Here is a 14,116-nt window from a genome sequence, read left to right as displayed (position 1 = left end):
TGTCACGGACTTAGAGTGATGGCTAAGGATCCGTGCGGCCCTTGACGGTTTACTCACTAATCTTTCAAGCTTCTTGTAAACTCAAGGAAGCCTTTAGGACTTGGTTTGCTAAGAGAATGTTTAAGGAAAGTTTGGAAAGAACAAAGAGAGAGCTTTTGAAGAAGGCTTTGTATTGAGCTTTGGAAGATTGCTTACAACTTGCTTGGTGCCTTTGCAAATGGTGGCACCTCTATTTATACTACTCTCCAAGGACTAAAGTGTAATTAGTATTTACATGAGAAGTCCCTCAAATATTTACACTTTGACCCCTATCTAGAGAATTCTACATTTCTCTAAAGTTCTCTTGAAATATCTAAGGTTTTCTAGCCTATTCTAGAAACCTCTATGCCTTCTTCGCTGTAGAATTTGCCTACGTTGGTGGCGGGACGTCACATATATCTGTGTATAGTTAAAGGACTATTTTAAAGCTACTTGATAGTTTAGGGACCATTTATGTCATTTTCTCTGTTTTGTCCAGAAACTTGTTTGTGCATATTCTTCTTCTTTGTTCTTAGCTCACAGGTTCAGAAACGGATATTGGGATCTGCATCGGCTCCTTTATCATCTTCCATGGCACTGATTGCCCGGTGAGAATGACACATTTCTCTTTAATTACCTTCATTTCTTTCTTCCCCTTTGATATTGTTCACCTGCGTTTTGTGTGTTGAATCCATTTAGATTTGTTTCAGTTTGCCTTTGTTCTGTTGATATTTCATTTATTTTGAAATTGTTGTAGCTTTTGCAAACTTGTGTAGTACTTCTGCTTCTCATAGACTGGAGCTGTTTTGCTCTGAGATATAAGATTTGAGTATCTTATGATTCGAATCTCTTGTTTAAATCACATGCTCCCAAATTTGTTCCTTGTTAGCAAACTTAAATCACATTATCTTCCTTCTAAACCTTTTTTTAGAACAAAGCTTTGATAAATTTGGATTTTGACGTATGAGGTGCCCCTTTGGGACCCATAACGCCTCCTGTCAAAATAAACTAGGACCCCACAAACCACGAAGCTTTTTTCAATTATTGATTCCCAGGGAGTAGTAGTCGGCATCCGTGTTTTCTGTTGGAGAAGAAACAAAAGAGGTTAAATAAGACTTTTTTTTTTTTTTAAAATTTAGGCGTTAGCATTTGGAGAACAGCAGCAGAGAGAGAGAAGGGCCGATAATATAGTAATGGAGAATGGAGGAGGAGAAGATCCACAATTAGAACCACCACCACAGCCGCAGCGACGGTTGAAGCCGATCCCACCGAATCCACCGCCAACAGATAGGCCGGCTCGTATTTACGCCGACGGCATCTACGATCTCTTTCACTTCGGACATGCTCGCGCCCTCGAACAAGCTAAGAAACTGTATGTTTTCTCCTCTATATGATTCTAGAATTATTAATTGACTTTTATTGTGAAAAATAAATTTTCGTGGTTCATGCTGGATTTCTGAGTGATTGTGAGAGGGATCCAATGGTTGATTTCTTCTCATCTAGGTAAGCCTAGGTGAGAAGACTTAACGATACCTGTGTATTGATTGGGAAGATAAAGTATCTAGGTGTCGGGAAAAGAAGAAAATGAAATAGGTGTCTGTCTAAGTTGTTTTTAATTCTTATTGGAATATTTTTAGTTGTATGATTGTAGAGCCATGAAGAATTTGTGAAATTGAACATACTTTTACTTAAACTGAATTATTCATTGCCTAAATGTAGATTGCCTAACGCTCAGCTTCTTGTTGGATGCTGCAATGATGAAATTACTCACAAATTCAAGGGAAAAACTGTTATGAATGAAAAGGAGCGATATGAATCTTTGCGCCACTGCAGGTTGGTTTTATGGGGTTGTCAATTCTGTTTTAAGTTTAATGTTTTTTTCAGTCAGATCATAATTAAATGATCTTTCTTCTTTAGTAATAGTGAAATGATCGAGTATCTCTAATTGCTGGGGGAGATTCATTCAGTTGTCTGATGTCTTCAGAATACATTCTCAAATATATGAACTTCTGTTTTCATGTAGATGTTTCTTATATTGTGTATATTGATGGTAACTTTGATTTTTAAAATGATTGTAGTTGTCTGTTCATTTTCCTTTCAGTTGCCAATGAGATGAATAGTTGAGGTCAGTTCTAGATATTTTGTATAAAAAATGCTTGTTGTTGTGAGAATTAAGAGAAACAAGGATGAGAGTAATATAGCATGTGTGAAGGTCATTTTTTTTTATAAGATAATGAATTTCATAGAAGGCATCAAGAAGATGCGAAATTTACAGAACGTAGAAAAGTAAAAGACGTTGTTAGCTATATTACAAAGTAAAAGGGGAGGCCATTGTGTTGGGACTACATTGCACACAAAATCATTAAATTTTTGGGGAATCACATCGATTCAAGATTAAATTTGGCTAGTTCAAACTCGTATATTGATGCTGCAGAAATCCCTCAATGGCCAGTTCTGGGTCCATAGATCGCAAGAAACTTTTCTAATATGGTTGGAGCCTACAGAGTAGGCGAGCTTGACTCTTTTTTCTCTAAGTGTCTTACTGGATGCTTCAACGATACCTTCATCATTAACCCTAATCCAGAGGTTATCCAGATATTTATAGGTTAAGAATATGGGATAGTTACCAATATATACCATTCGGCCATCTAGTTTATTAAAAAATGGCTAAAGTATACACTACATATGGTCTAGGCACTAGGAATTTAGCATTTACAATAAATGTATGCTTATGAAATGGTTATGGGGGTATTGCAAGGAGGAGAGCTCTTTGTGGATGGAGGCTTCAATGGTTCTCAAAGCCCTTGGTGCACCAATCTTTCAAGAAGACCTCATGATGTTGGACTCTGGAAGAATATCAGAAAGTTATAGTGTAAATTTTCCCCAAGTTCTTATTTTAAATTGGTAAGTGTACCAACATTAAATTCTGGGAAGACAAATGGTTAGGGGGGTCTACCCTAAAGAATGACTTTCCAAGCTTGTATCTGATAGCTCAGAACATAACTCCACCATCTCTCAGAATTGGCAAAATAACTGCAGGCAAATACAGTTCAGGAGGAATATTTAAGACTGGGAACTGTCTCACCTTAAAGAGTTATGGCTTAAATTAGAACACTCTTGTCAAGTCATGTATTAATGACAACCTAAAATGGTAGGATGGCCCCTATTCAGTGAAGGAAGGCTTTGCTCACCTCTGCTCTCCTACAATGAGATAATTGATAGATGGCTCTGGAAATATATCTGGAAATTAAAGCTTGTCTCAAGAACATATGTTTTAGCTGGACAGCTTTACATGAAGCATGCCTTGCACAGGATAAACTCTACAGAAGGAAAATTCAGAGAGTAGATGCTTCATATGCCTAAATAAATTAGATTCCAATAGACTTCTTTTGCTACACTGCACAATCGTCACAGATATTTGGGGCACGTTTTTCTCTGTTTTTGGTCTCAAATGGGTTATGCCACAAAACATAAAAGAGGCCTATGAATGCTGGTCTAATTCGGAAGTTGATAAGTCCATCGCAGATGATTCCTGCCTGTATCTTTTGATGTGTCTGGACAGAAAAGAATTGTAGATGTTTTGATGGGATTTCAACTCCTACTTATTTTCTCAAGGCTCAAGGTCTTTTATGGTTGTATAGTTGGCAGAATCTCTCCCCTGTAAATTGTCCGATTAATTTTTTGAACTTCATTAGCTCTTTAGCATTAGCTTAGTTTTTGTGGCCTATGGCTGATAAACAGATTGGTAGAAGAAATGGTGAGAAAGACAGAGACAGAAAGGAACTCAAAATATTTTGAAGACAAAGCAGTTATATTTAGAAGATCAAGATGAATCGTCTTTCTTTGCTTTATTTTTGGTGTAAACAGGAATTTTTGGATTATGTATGAGACCGGATAGATTTAATAGGTGGCTTGCAAGTAACTGTTACATGAGGTTTCTCTTCTTTTTCTCTTTTTGAGTTGTACATACAGTTATCAGCACTTGTCAGGTGCTGATTTTATTATCAGTACAAGCTGTTACCTTTCTTTTGAAAAAAAAAAATGTCGCTTATGATGGTTCTAATATTGTAGCTTCTAATGGTTGATATCTGCCTTTATCTTCAATTTTGTTATGGTGCGTTTTCAATTAGGTTAATTGTGTATGCATTGATGCAGATGGGTTGATGAAGTTATTCCAGATGCGCCTTGGGTTGTTACCCCAGAGTTCATTGAGAAACATCGGATTGACTATGTGGCACATGACGCTCTTCCGTAAGGCAAAACGGCCCATAAACTTTTTACTTCTGTTGATTTGCATAACGGTCCCTGTTTCCTTGGAACTATATTTAGACCAGCTTTTGATATGCCTTATCTGACTTATTCATTATTTTACTTTAAGATGGAATTAGCTTTACGTAACTAATTTAAGGTCTTCCCCCGTTGTGTGATTTGCTTTGTTTTATTTGTTTGTGTTGTGTTTCATTTTGAGTTCATATATATTTTTTCTTTTAATTTTTCGTCTTCTTATCTGTACACGTCAGTTATGCGGATGCAAGTGGAGCTGGAAATGACGTTTACGAGTATGTAAGTCCAAAATGAACTTCAGTTTATCATACACGACTTTTACCTTATTCATTTGATGTTTCTGTTAAACAATTTAGTTTGTGTCTGTACAATGTTTTTGTGTGCATAAACCAGGGTGATTTGCAACTTGTTCATCTTTTTAACATGCTGTATGAAAGTCAGTCTTTATTTGCTCATTTTTGATCCTTTATTAATCAGTGTAAGATATCTAGTTTGATATTCACTCTTTAATGCTTGCTGTGAAGCCATGTGTAATGTGAATATTTTTAAAACCTGTGTTATTAGGTTAAGTCCATTGGTAAGTTCTTGGAGACCAAGCGAACTGATGGAATATCTACTTCAGATTTAATAATGAGGATTGTAAAAGACTACAATGAATATGTGATGCGCAATTTGGACCGAGGATATTCAAGAACGGATCTTGGTCTGAGCTATGTGAAGGTATACTCTTTAGTGTTTGATTGGGTGGTGTAATAATACCTTACCTTTCTCAGGAAAGAAGTTTTCTTATTTTGCAAATGCAATGAAAGAAAAAGTGTGCTAATTGGATGATGTAGACTTTCTGCTAGCATTAGCTTTATTCCTCACTAATAATAGTAGAATCAATGGCACACAGTCAAAGATTACATTTTGTTTCATTATTTGCTTTGCCAGGTATTAACTTCATTATTGATTCTTTTAGGAAAAAAGGCTGAGAGTGAACAGGGGTTTGAAAAAGTTGCATGAGAGAGTAAAGAAACAACAAGAGAAAGTGGAAGAGAAGGTATACTCTTTAATTATTTGACTGCTTTTCATTTCTCTATTTCTCTATTTCGAATACAAGCTTGTCAGAAGAGTCTCCAATCTTCATAGAATATGTGGTTTTGAATATAGTTTGGCAATTATCTGGAAAAAGCAAGGGAAAAGGATATTAAGATCTGTGTCCTCTATCGTTTGTGCAATTTGTTTTTTAACGAAGGTAACCATATTTTATATAACCAAAAGAGTATGTAAGAGAAACATAGTTACAGGAACCCCAAAAAAACATAAACCGATTCCTTAACTAGTTACAATGGCCCAATAATGTCAACTACAGAATCTCTATATCTTCTGCTAGGCCCTCCTTACACCAAAAATGAAACAAAAATATATACAATATATTTTGAGTCTTCTGTTGAGTGGCTACATCTTCAAAACACCACGCATTCCTTTTCCTTCCTATTGTCCACCAGATGCATTTAGGAATAATTCTCCACCATCTCTTCTGCCTTACAAAATTGTCTGGATTATTCCAGCATGTGAGCAACTCAGCAGTTTTCTTAGGCATTATCCATTTGAGCCTTTGCATACTCAGTAAGAGCTTACAGATTACTGGTAACTTTACAATGGATAAGTAGGTGGCTACTTGTTTCATTTAGTATCCATCTGACCCCTTTCATACTCGGTAAGAGCTGCCACAGAGTACTGGTAACTTTGCAATGGATAAATAGTTGTCTATTTGTTTCATTCATTATCCATTTGAGCCCTTTCATACTCGGTAAGACTAAAGAGCTGCCTCAGGGTACTGGTAACTTTGCGATGGATAAATAATAGGTGGCAGGGTCAATCACTACACAAATTCTCCCAGGCACTAAACCCAATGTAACTTTTAAAAATCACCTCACTACCCAGAAAACCCACTGGTGGTCCTTCTGACCATCGGAATTCCATCTCTCTCTTTCTTTCTGCTTCCAATTGCCTCCATCACAACCTCCTTCACCCTATTGCGACCCTACCCCAAAAATACCCATCCTCAAAAAACATCTCACGCGCTCCCATGTGCCTCCATTCTCCATCAGACTCCAACGCCACACGCCTCACGCGTCATCGCGTGGGACCCCAATTGCTTCACAGGTCACCAGAATCTTCTTTTCCGGCATTCTCTCTCTTTCGACTCAGTGTAGACCATCGGTATCTCTTCTTCGATCTGTCTATTTCTTCCATCCCAAACGCTGTCATGGGAGTAGACACCATCTTTTTCGCAGTAGGCTTCAAGTCTTATGACATAACCAGGGTGGTTTCTACAGCAGATACATGGTATGACTGGGTAGAAAGAGGTCGTAGAAAGATGACCAGGATGAGTTTTAGTCAGAAGACGATGGAATGGTTGGTTTACGCTCTCAAAGAAGCTTCAAAAGGACAAGGGAACTCAGTTCGCAGGTGGAAGTTTAAGGATCTTTTTTCAAATTCTTTTGCTCAAGAAATTTCAACAAATATGGTCGATACATCAGCATCATTAACATGCAGGGTAGGAGAAGAGCAGTGATCATCATCCCGGAGTGGTCTCAAAATTCCGGATGGATGGACATTGCAAAAAAAATATCAGTTTTTATCAATGCTAAGGTTCAGAGAACAGTTAATACAACACACAGGGAAACAGAGGAGGGTCTATCATATTCCGATACGGTCAGAAGTAATAAATGGACTACAAAAGACTTGAATGATGCCAAGATACAACAAAAAGGCAACTTGCTGGTTATTATAGATGCCATACTAGCTAAGAGTGTGGTGGGAACTCTGCCGGAAGAGATCCCAGATATCACATTGTCGGAGATTCGTAGATGGGTTGGGAGTACCTGGAGACATCATCATGGCATCAATATATATGACTTGGGGAATAATCGATTTTTATTTGAATTCCCCAATAAGACTGTTGCAGAACACATCGTAAGAGGACAATGGTTCTGGAAAACACACAAGTTCAATCTTCAATGGTGGTCGCCGACTTCGAACTCCATCCATGAAAAGCTGGATCAGATTTGGATCAGGGTAGTGGGTTTACCCCTCCAACTTTGGTCCCAGAAAGTCTTTCGAGAGATTGGGAATTTCTGTGGAGGTTGGATTCGTACTGAAGAAGAGACAGAGCTTCATAATCACTTGAAATGGGCGAGGTTAAAGGTGAGAGGTGTTGGTGATTCTGTCCCTAATTCAGTACAGCTGGTTCATGAGGGTTTGACTTTCAAAGTTCAGATTTGGGTGGAGACGCCTGCGAGGGTGGTTTCCGATGAGAGAACTCCGGCTGTCCCAAACAACCAGAGGTCCAAAGATTTGATTGGGTATAGAGGGGATGAGAGCCTTTTAGGCTTTACAGAGGTTTCTGGACACGTGGGTTCCTCGTACGATCCAGCAATTTTGAAACAACCTGCTGTACCAGCATGTGAACCTTTGCAACGTTCAACAACTCCTAAGAAATCCAAACATGCAAGAAAGGGCGGAAAATGGGCCCGGATCTGCTGGCACAATTCATTTCAAGTGGGCCTTTCATTGAAAACCCCTTCACTCAGTTAAATGATCCAATCACTTCAGAACTTGAAGCCATTTCTATTCCTCCATCAGCTTCAAGGTGCATAAAAATAAAAGGGACAGAACTGGAATGAAATGCGATGGAGAAGGAATCTGATACAGAAGATAATGTTGATAGAGAAACAGTGGAAGTGTCAGACAAGTGCCCAGACCTCCCTGATTCTCATTTACCTTTGGAAAACTATTGCTTTCAAGAACTTAACTCACAGAGAGGTGAAGAGAACAACTCTTTGACAACAATTGAAGATGTAGTTCCTTTAAACCAATGTAGTCCAGAGGAAGAAGATGATTCAGATTTTGACGTGCCGATTTGGATCCATCAGAACATCATAAAATTAGCCAAGGATTTCAGAGTAAACATTAAGGGATGCAAAGAGGAAGCTACGAGGCTGTTCATGAAGATCGATAGTATGAGACAAAATAACACTGACAAGGGGGGGAAGAACTTGAATTCAACTTCAGTAGTTAAAGGCTCAAAAGACCTTAAGAGTCTAGAATGTGGGAGCAACTTCAGAAGTAATGGTACCGGAAGCAGGGGGGGTTACACATTAGCTAGTGATAAATGACAGTCAAGATAATTTCATGGAATGTGAGGGGCTTGAATCAGGCAAATAAGAGGTGTGTAATCAAGAATCTAATCCAAGGGTGGAAGGCTGATGTTTATTGCTTCCAAGAGACCAAGATCCAAGGGGATGTGAGAAACATTATTAAAGATTTATGGGCAAACAGAGGAGTTGAATTTTGTCAACTTGAAGCTAGTGGTACTAGAGGGGGCATCCTAATTCTTTGGGATGGGAAAGTTTGGACAGGAGAGGTTAGCAGTGTGGGAGCATACTCTATATCCTGCAAGTTCACAGGTAAAAGTCTTGACTTCACCTGGGTACTTACTGGCATCTATGCTCCAAATAGTAGAGAAGAAAGAGAAGAAGTTTGGTGGGAAGTTGGGTCAGCTAGAGGTCTGTTCAACGGCCCTTGGGTAGTTTGTGGGGATTTCAACACAGTTAGATTCCCCTCTGAGAAGAAAAATTGTTCAAGAATCACAAATTCGATGACTGACCTCTCTGATTTCATTGAAGATATGAGCTTGTTGGACCTTCAATTAGCAGGAGGAAGGTACACATGGAGGAAAGGGGACAAACATGACATTGCTGCTAGGCTAGATAGGTTTCTAGTGTCTGATGTGTGGAATGGAGGCTTCAAAAATATCAAGCAATCAATCCTGCAAAAGGTCACTTCTGATCACTCTCCAATTCTATTACAATGTGGGAATTGGGAGCCTGTGAGGTCCTATTTTAAATTCGAAAATTGGTGGCTGCAGACTGAGGGTTTCTTGGATAGAGTCAAGGAATGGTGGAGGTCTTTTGACTGTGAAGGAAGGCCAGATTTCATCTTAGCCTTTAAGCTGAAGGCACTTAAAGTTAAGTTGAGAGAGTGGAGCAAATCAGCACAAGGAAATTTGGCTTTACAGAAACAGAACATAGTCAATCAACTTGCTGAATTTGAGAAAGTCCAGGATCAAAGAGCTCTTGGGGAAGAGGAGATCCACTTAAAAGCTGAACTTCTGCTAGAGTTTGAAAATATAGCTAAATATGAGGAGATTGCATGGAGACAGAGATCAAGGGTCAATTGGCTGAAACAGGGCGACAACAACACCAAGTTCTTCCACAGAACTGCCAACTCACACAGAAGATACAATAATATTGATGAGTTAAATGTGGGGGGTGAAGTAGTCAGGAATCCAGAAGACATAAAGAAGGAAATTATAGCTTTCTATCAGAACTTATATTCTGAAACAGAAACTTGGAGACCTTCAGGTGGGTGCAGGATGAATCACAAAATTAATGCTGAAGATAACTTCATGCTTCAGAAGGAATTTGAGGAGCAAGAGATATGGGATAGTGTCAAACTTTGTGCTAGTGACAAAGCTCCTGGTCCTGATGGTTTTACCATGGCTTTCTATACCCATTGTTGGGAGGTTATTGGAAAAGATGTGATTGCTACAATCAAGAACTTTCATGAGAGGTGCGTCTTTGAGAAAAGCTTCAACTCTACCTATGTGGCTTTAATTCCAAAAAAAATGGGTGCTAAGGAGCTCACTGACTTCAGACCCATTAGCCTAATTGGTAGCGTGTACAAGATCATCTCCAAAATACTCACCGAGAGAATCAAAATGGTTATGCACAAACTGGTGGACCCCCAACAGTTGTCCTTTATAAAAGGGAGACAAATAATGGATGCCATTCTTATGGCAAATGAGTGTGTTGATGCTAGAACTAGAAGTAGGTCCCCAGGCATCCTATGTAAGCTGGACATTCAAAAAGCTTATGACCACCTCAATTGGAAGTACCTGTTGGAGACTCTTTCTAAAAGGGGTTTTGGAGGTAGATGGCTAAGATGGATGAAGTTTTGCATCAGCACTGTGAAATTCTCAGATTTAATAAATGGCACTCCTACAGGTTTTTTCTCTTCACAGAGAGGTTTAAGACAAGGAGATCCATTATCTCCCTTTCTTTTTATTATCGCTATGGAGGGGCTAAATGATATGTTGAAAATCGCTTAAGAAAAGTCGTGGCTGAGAGGTTTTAGGGTATCCAGTAGAGTGGGGGCTGATCTGGAGATTACTCACTTACAATATGCAGATGACACTCTTGTCTTCTGTGATGCTAACAAGAACCAACTCAAGATTTTAAGGGTAATCTTCGTTCTTTTTGAAGCTATCTCTGGGCTTCACATCAATTGAAACAAGAGTTTCTTGTATCCAGTAAATGAAGTCCCTGATTTTACCCTCTCTGGCTAGGATTTTGGGCGGAAGGACAGGAGATCTACCAACTACATACTTGGGGATGCCCTTGGGAGCCAAAAGCAAATCTATAGGCATTTGGAATGGGGTGATTGAAAAATGTGAAAAAAGGTTGGTGAATTGGAAGAGCCAGTACCTTTCTTTAGGAGGAAGATTAACACTCATAAATAGTGTTTTGGACTATATGCCTACATATATGATGTCACTTTTCCCTATTCCTGATGGTGTTATTGACAGACTTGATGCTTTGAGGAGGAATTTCCTGTGGGAAGGAAATAGTGAAACCAAGAAATTCCATTTGGTAAAGTGGGATACTCTGATTGAGAGTAAACAGGCAGGGGGGATGGGGATACGAAATTTAAAAATTCAAAACCAGTGCCTTATGATGAAGTGGCTATGGAGATTTGCTTCCAGTGAGCAAGCTCTGTGGAAAGATGTAATACAGGCCAAATATGAAATGGAGGATCCCTGGATAACTAAAACGGTCACTAGCACTTACGGATCAAGCCATTGGAGAGCCATCAGAAACCATTGGCCAAAGCTCAAAGAAAACTGCAGTATTAAATTGGGGAATGGTAGAAAAACCTCTTTTTGGGAAGATAGATTGCTAGAACAAGGATCTTTAAAAACCATGTTCCCGGATATTTTCACCCTAAACCAGCAGCAAAGGGCCACTGTAGCAGAGATATGGTCAAACCAAGGGTGGATTCTGAGCTTTAGAAGACCTCTAAATGACTGGGAGATCCAAAGGTTGGTGGAGTTTTACAAGGTCTTGGGGCAGTTCAAAGGAACTATTGATGCACAAGATAGTTTGGGATGGCAGGATCACAATCGGGACAATTTCAGTGTTAGAAGAGCGTACAAAAAACTTAATCCTTGTAACAGTCAGAGGAATGGGTGGCCATGGAAGTTGATATGGAAAACTAAAGTCCCCTACAAAGTGTCTTGTTTTACTTGGCTCCTTGCTAAGCAGGCAGTTTTGACCCAGGAAAATCTTATGAAAAGAAATATTCAACTGAGTCCTAGGTGCCTTCTATGTGGTGAAGAAGAAGTAGAGACTGTCAACCATCTCTTCCTTCACTGTAGAATAACCCACATTTTGTGGAATGTCTTTATCAATCAGAAGGGCATGAAATGGGTTATGCCTAGGAAAGTTACGCAGACTCTGAAGTTATGGAGCAGTTATGCAAGCATTACCGGGCATAAAGAAAGATGGAAAAACATTCCGGCTTGCATCTGGTGGTCAGTGTGGAAAGAAAGAAATCTCAGATGCTTCCAAAACAAGAGCAATTCCATCCAGAAGATTAAGATGAAGATTAAGATGAACTGCTTAGTTTTGTTTCTTTTTTGGTGTAAACAGGAGTACATGGTAGATCTAGAATCATTTAAAGATGTTTTAGGTTCCTTGTAAATTTTGCTATAGGATTAAAGATCTTCCTGGTACTCTCCACAATTGTAATTAGGAACCTGTAATTTGTTGTGGCAGGTGTTACGATCTTATCTCGAAAACTAAGGTTTCGAAGCCGATTTCGCAACTTTGGCAATTTTGTACACCAAGTTTTTGGAAAAAATGAGTATTTGGAAGTCGCCACTTAATTTTTAGGAAAAATTAAGAAAACCATTTTAAAAGGAAATTTTTTGAAAGAAAAAATGTTTTAAATAAACCAGAGTCGGGTAAGGGTTCAAATAATTCTCTAAGGAAGGATTTAGGCATCTTAGAGAATTCGCTAACACGCGGTTGACCAACGGATTTAAAAGCTTGGCTATTTTTAAAAGAAAACTTAAATTACTTAAATAATCTTATTTATTTATTTATTTACTTATTTTAATAAAAAATAAAAAAAATAAAGAGAAATCTTTGGATAGTGTACATCCATATTATCCCAAATAATGAAATAATTCAAATGTTATAGCGTCAAAATAAAATTTTAACTTGACCTTTTATCCGATTCAAGTTTTTGAGTCGAAAAATCAACACAATAACTTAAGAGTGGATTTGAAAGCCAAATACTAACTATGAAAGAATATGGATAATTCTCAAGTTAATCTTGAAGCTTAGTTTGCATTTTGAAAATTTGAATACTTGAATAAACAAGTAACGAAACATAAAAGCCATTAAAAACCTCCAAAGGATTCATCTAAGTTAATTAAGAGTCAAATATCGCAGTAATACAATAAGAGAAATAAGATGAGCTAAAACTAGGAGGTACGAGAATAAAGCAAAATGAGAAAACTAGGCCTTAGGCCTAACTTTTAGCCAATTTGACCACCGCAATATGTTGCTGATAGTTGCTGCCACTGATGCATTTGGGTTTGAACCCAAGAATGTTTCATTTCAGCTTTCTTAAGCTGCTGCCTGCCGATGTTCATTTCTGTCAATTTGAACCCAAATACTTTCAATTTGGCTCTTTTTGAGCTATTGTTGATGTTGGCTTTTGGGTTTTAACCCAATAATACTAGCTTCTCTTTCACGACTTGGATGAGGTTGACTCAAGAAGAGGAGTATGCAAGAGATGGTCCAATTGGACTCGAACAAGAGAGTTCATGCGCAAAATGAGATAAAATTAATAACTTGACATGATAAGACTTCACAAAAATATTAAACAAATCATTTGGATGCAACAATGAATCCTTTCATCTTGATAATAAATCTAGACACTCAAATTATTTATAATAATAAACCGAACCTCACGGGTAAACTTCGGAATAGGTACGAAACTTTCAAAGAAGCATGGATTAGACATTATATACTAAACTTTATATTTTGATCACAACAATTTAAATAGGTACATAATATCTAAAATCTAATCACAAAGCCTAAACCTATTCCTAAGAGAAGAGACAAAATACTAATTATCAACTCAAATATATTCTTACACATGCACTGTAAAGGAGCATAATAACATAGCATATAAACAAATAATGGTATACACATGTATTCTCAGTAAATAAACAACTGATAGTTCTAAAAGGAAATTTGAAGACTAACTGTTAAATCTAATTTCACTAATATGAGATAAAATAAAATAAAAAAAAGAAAAAAAAAATACCAGTAGCAAAGCTAATGACCATTCAGTCATACATCCTACCATACCTCTTGAAAGCAACACATGGATACTAAACAATTAAGAAGTCAAACACTTAGACAACAACAAGAATGAACATCAAAACAGAATAGGGAATTTGATTTCTAAAACTTAACCATGTAAAGGGAAAAAAAAGGGGGGCTTGACTTCAAATAAATCAACTAGTCGATTTCAAATAATTTAGAACAAACAGTGAAGGCTACTTAATTTATACAATTAATTTTCCGAGTGTCACAATTATTTTATCATGCTTAAGGGTAAAGAAAATCATATCATGAGAGTATTCAATGAGAAGCAGGGCAACTTAAACTCGCACAAAATCAGATTC

The 14,116-nt window shown here is 37.8% G+C and overlaps 1 protein-coding gene across 1 annotated transcript in view; it reads left to right on the top strand.

The window, feature by feature from the left end:
• The first annotated feature begins 522 nt into the window (after positions 1–522).
• The window catches only part of LOC102585509 (choline-phosphate cytidylyltransferase 1-like), a 17,195-nt gene continuing 3,601 nt past the window's right edge, over positions 523–14,116 (top strand). Inside the window, exons 1-7 of the mRNA XM_006353461.2 lie at positions 523–626; positions 1,158–1,390; positions 1,738–1,851; positions 4,174–4,269; positions 4,539–4,581; positions 4,867–5,022; positions 5,264–5,344. Of these exons, the coding sequence (XP_006353523.1) occupies positions 1,212–1,390; positions 1,738–1,851; positions 4,174–4,269; positions 4,539–4,581; positions 4,867–5,022; positions 5,264–5,344 (669 nt within the window). The 5' untranslated portion in view covers positions 523–626; positions 1,158–1,211. The remainder of the gene's footprint in view (positions 627–1,157; positions 1,391–1,737; positions 1,852–4,173; positions 4,270–4,538; positions 4,582–4,866; positions 5,023–5,263; positions 5,345–14,116) is intronic.

The sequence above is a fragment of the Solanum tuberosum genome, unplaced genomic scaffold (assembly GCF_000226075.1).
Source record: "Solanum tuberosum cultivar DM 1-3 516 R44 unplaced genomic scaffold, SolTub_3.0 scf00155, whole genome shotgun sequence".
Classification (NCBI taxonomy): Eukaryota; Viridiplantae; Streptophyta; class Magnoliopsida; order Solanales; family Solanaceae; genus Solanum; species Solanum tuberosum.
Note: the sequence above shows the minus strand (reverse complement) of the source record. Positions and strands in the feature narration are given on the sequence as shown.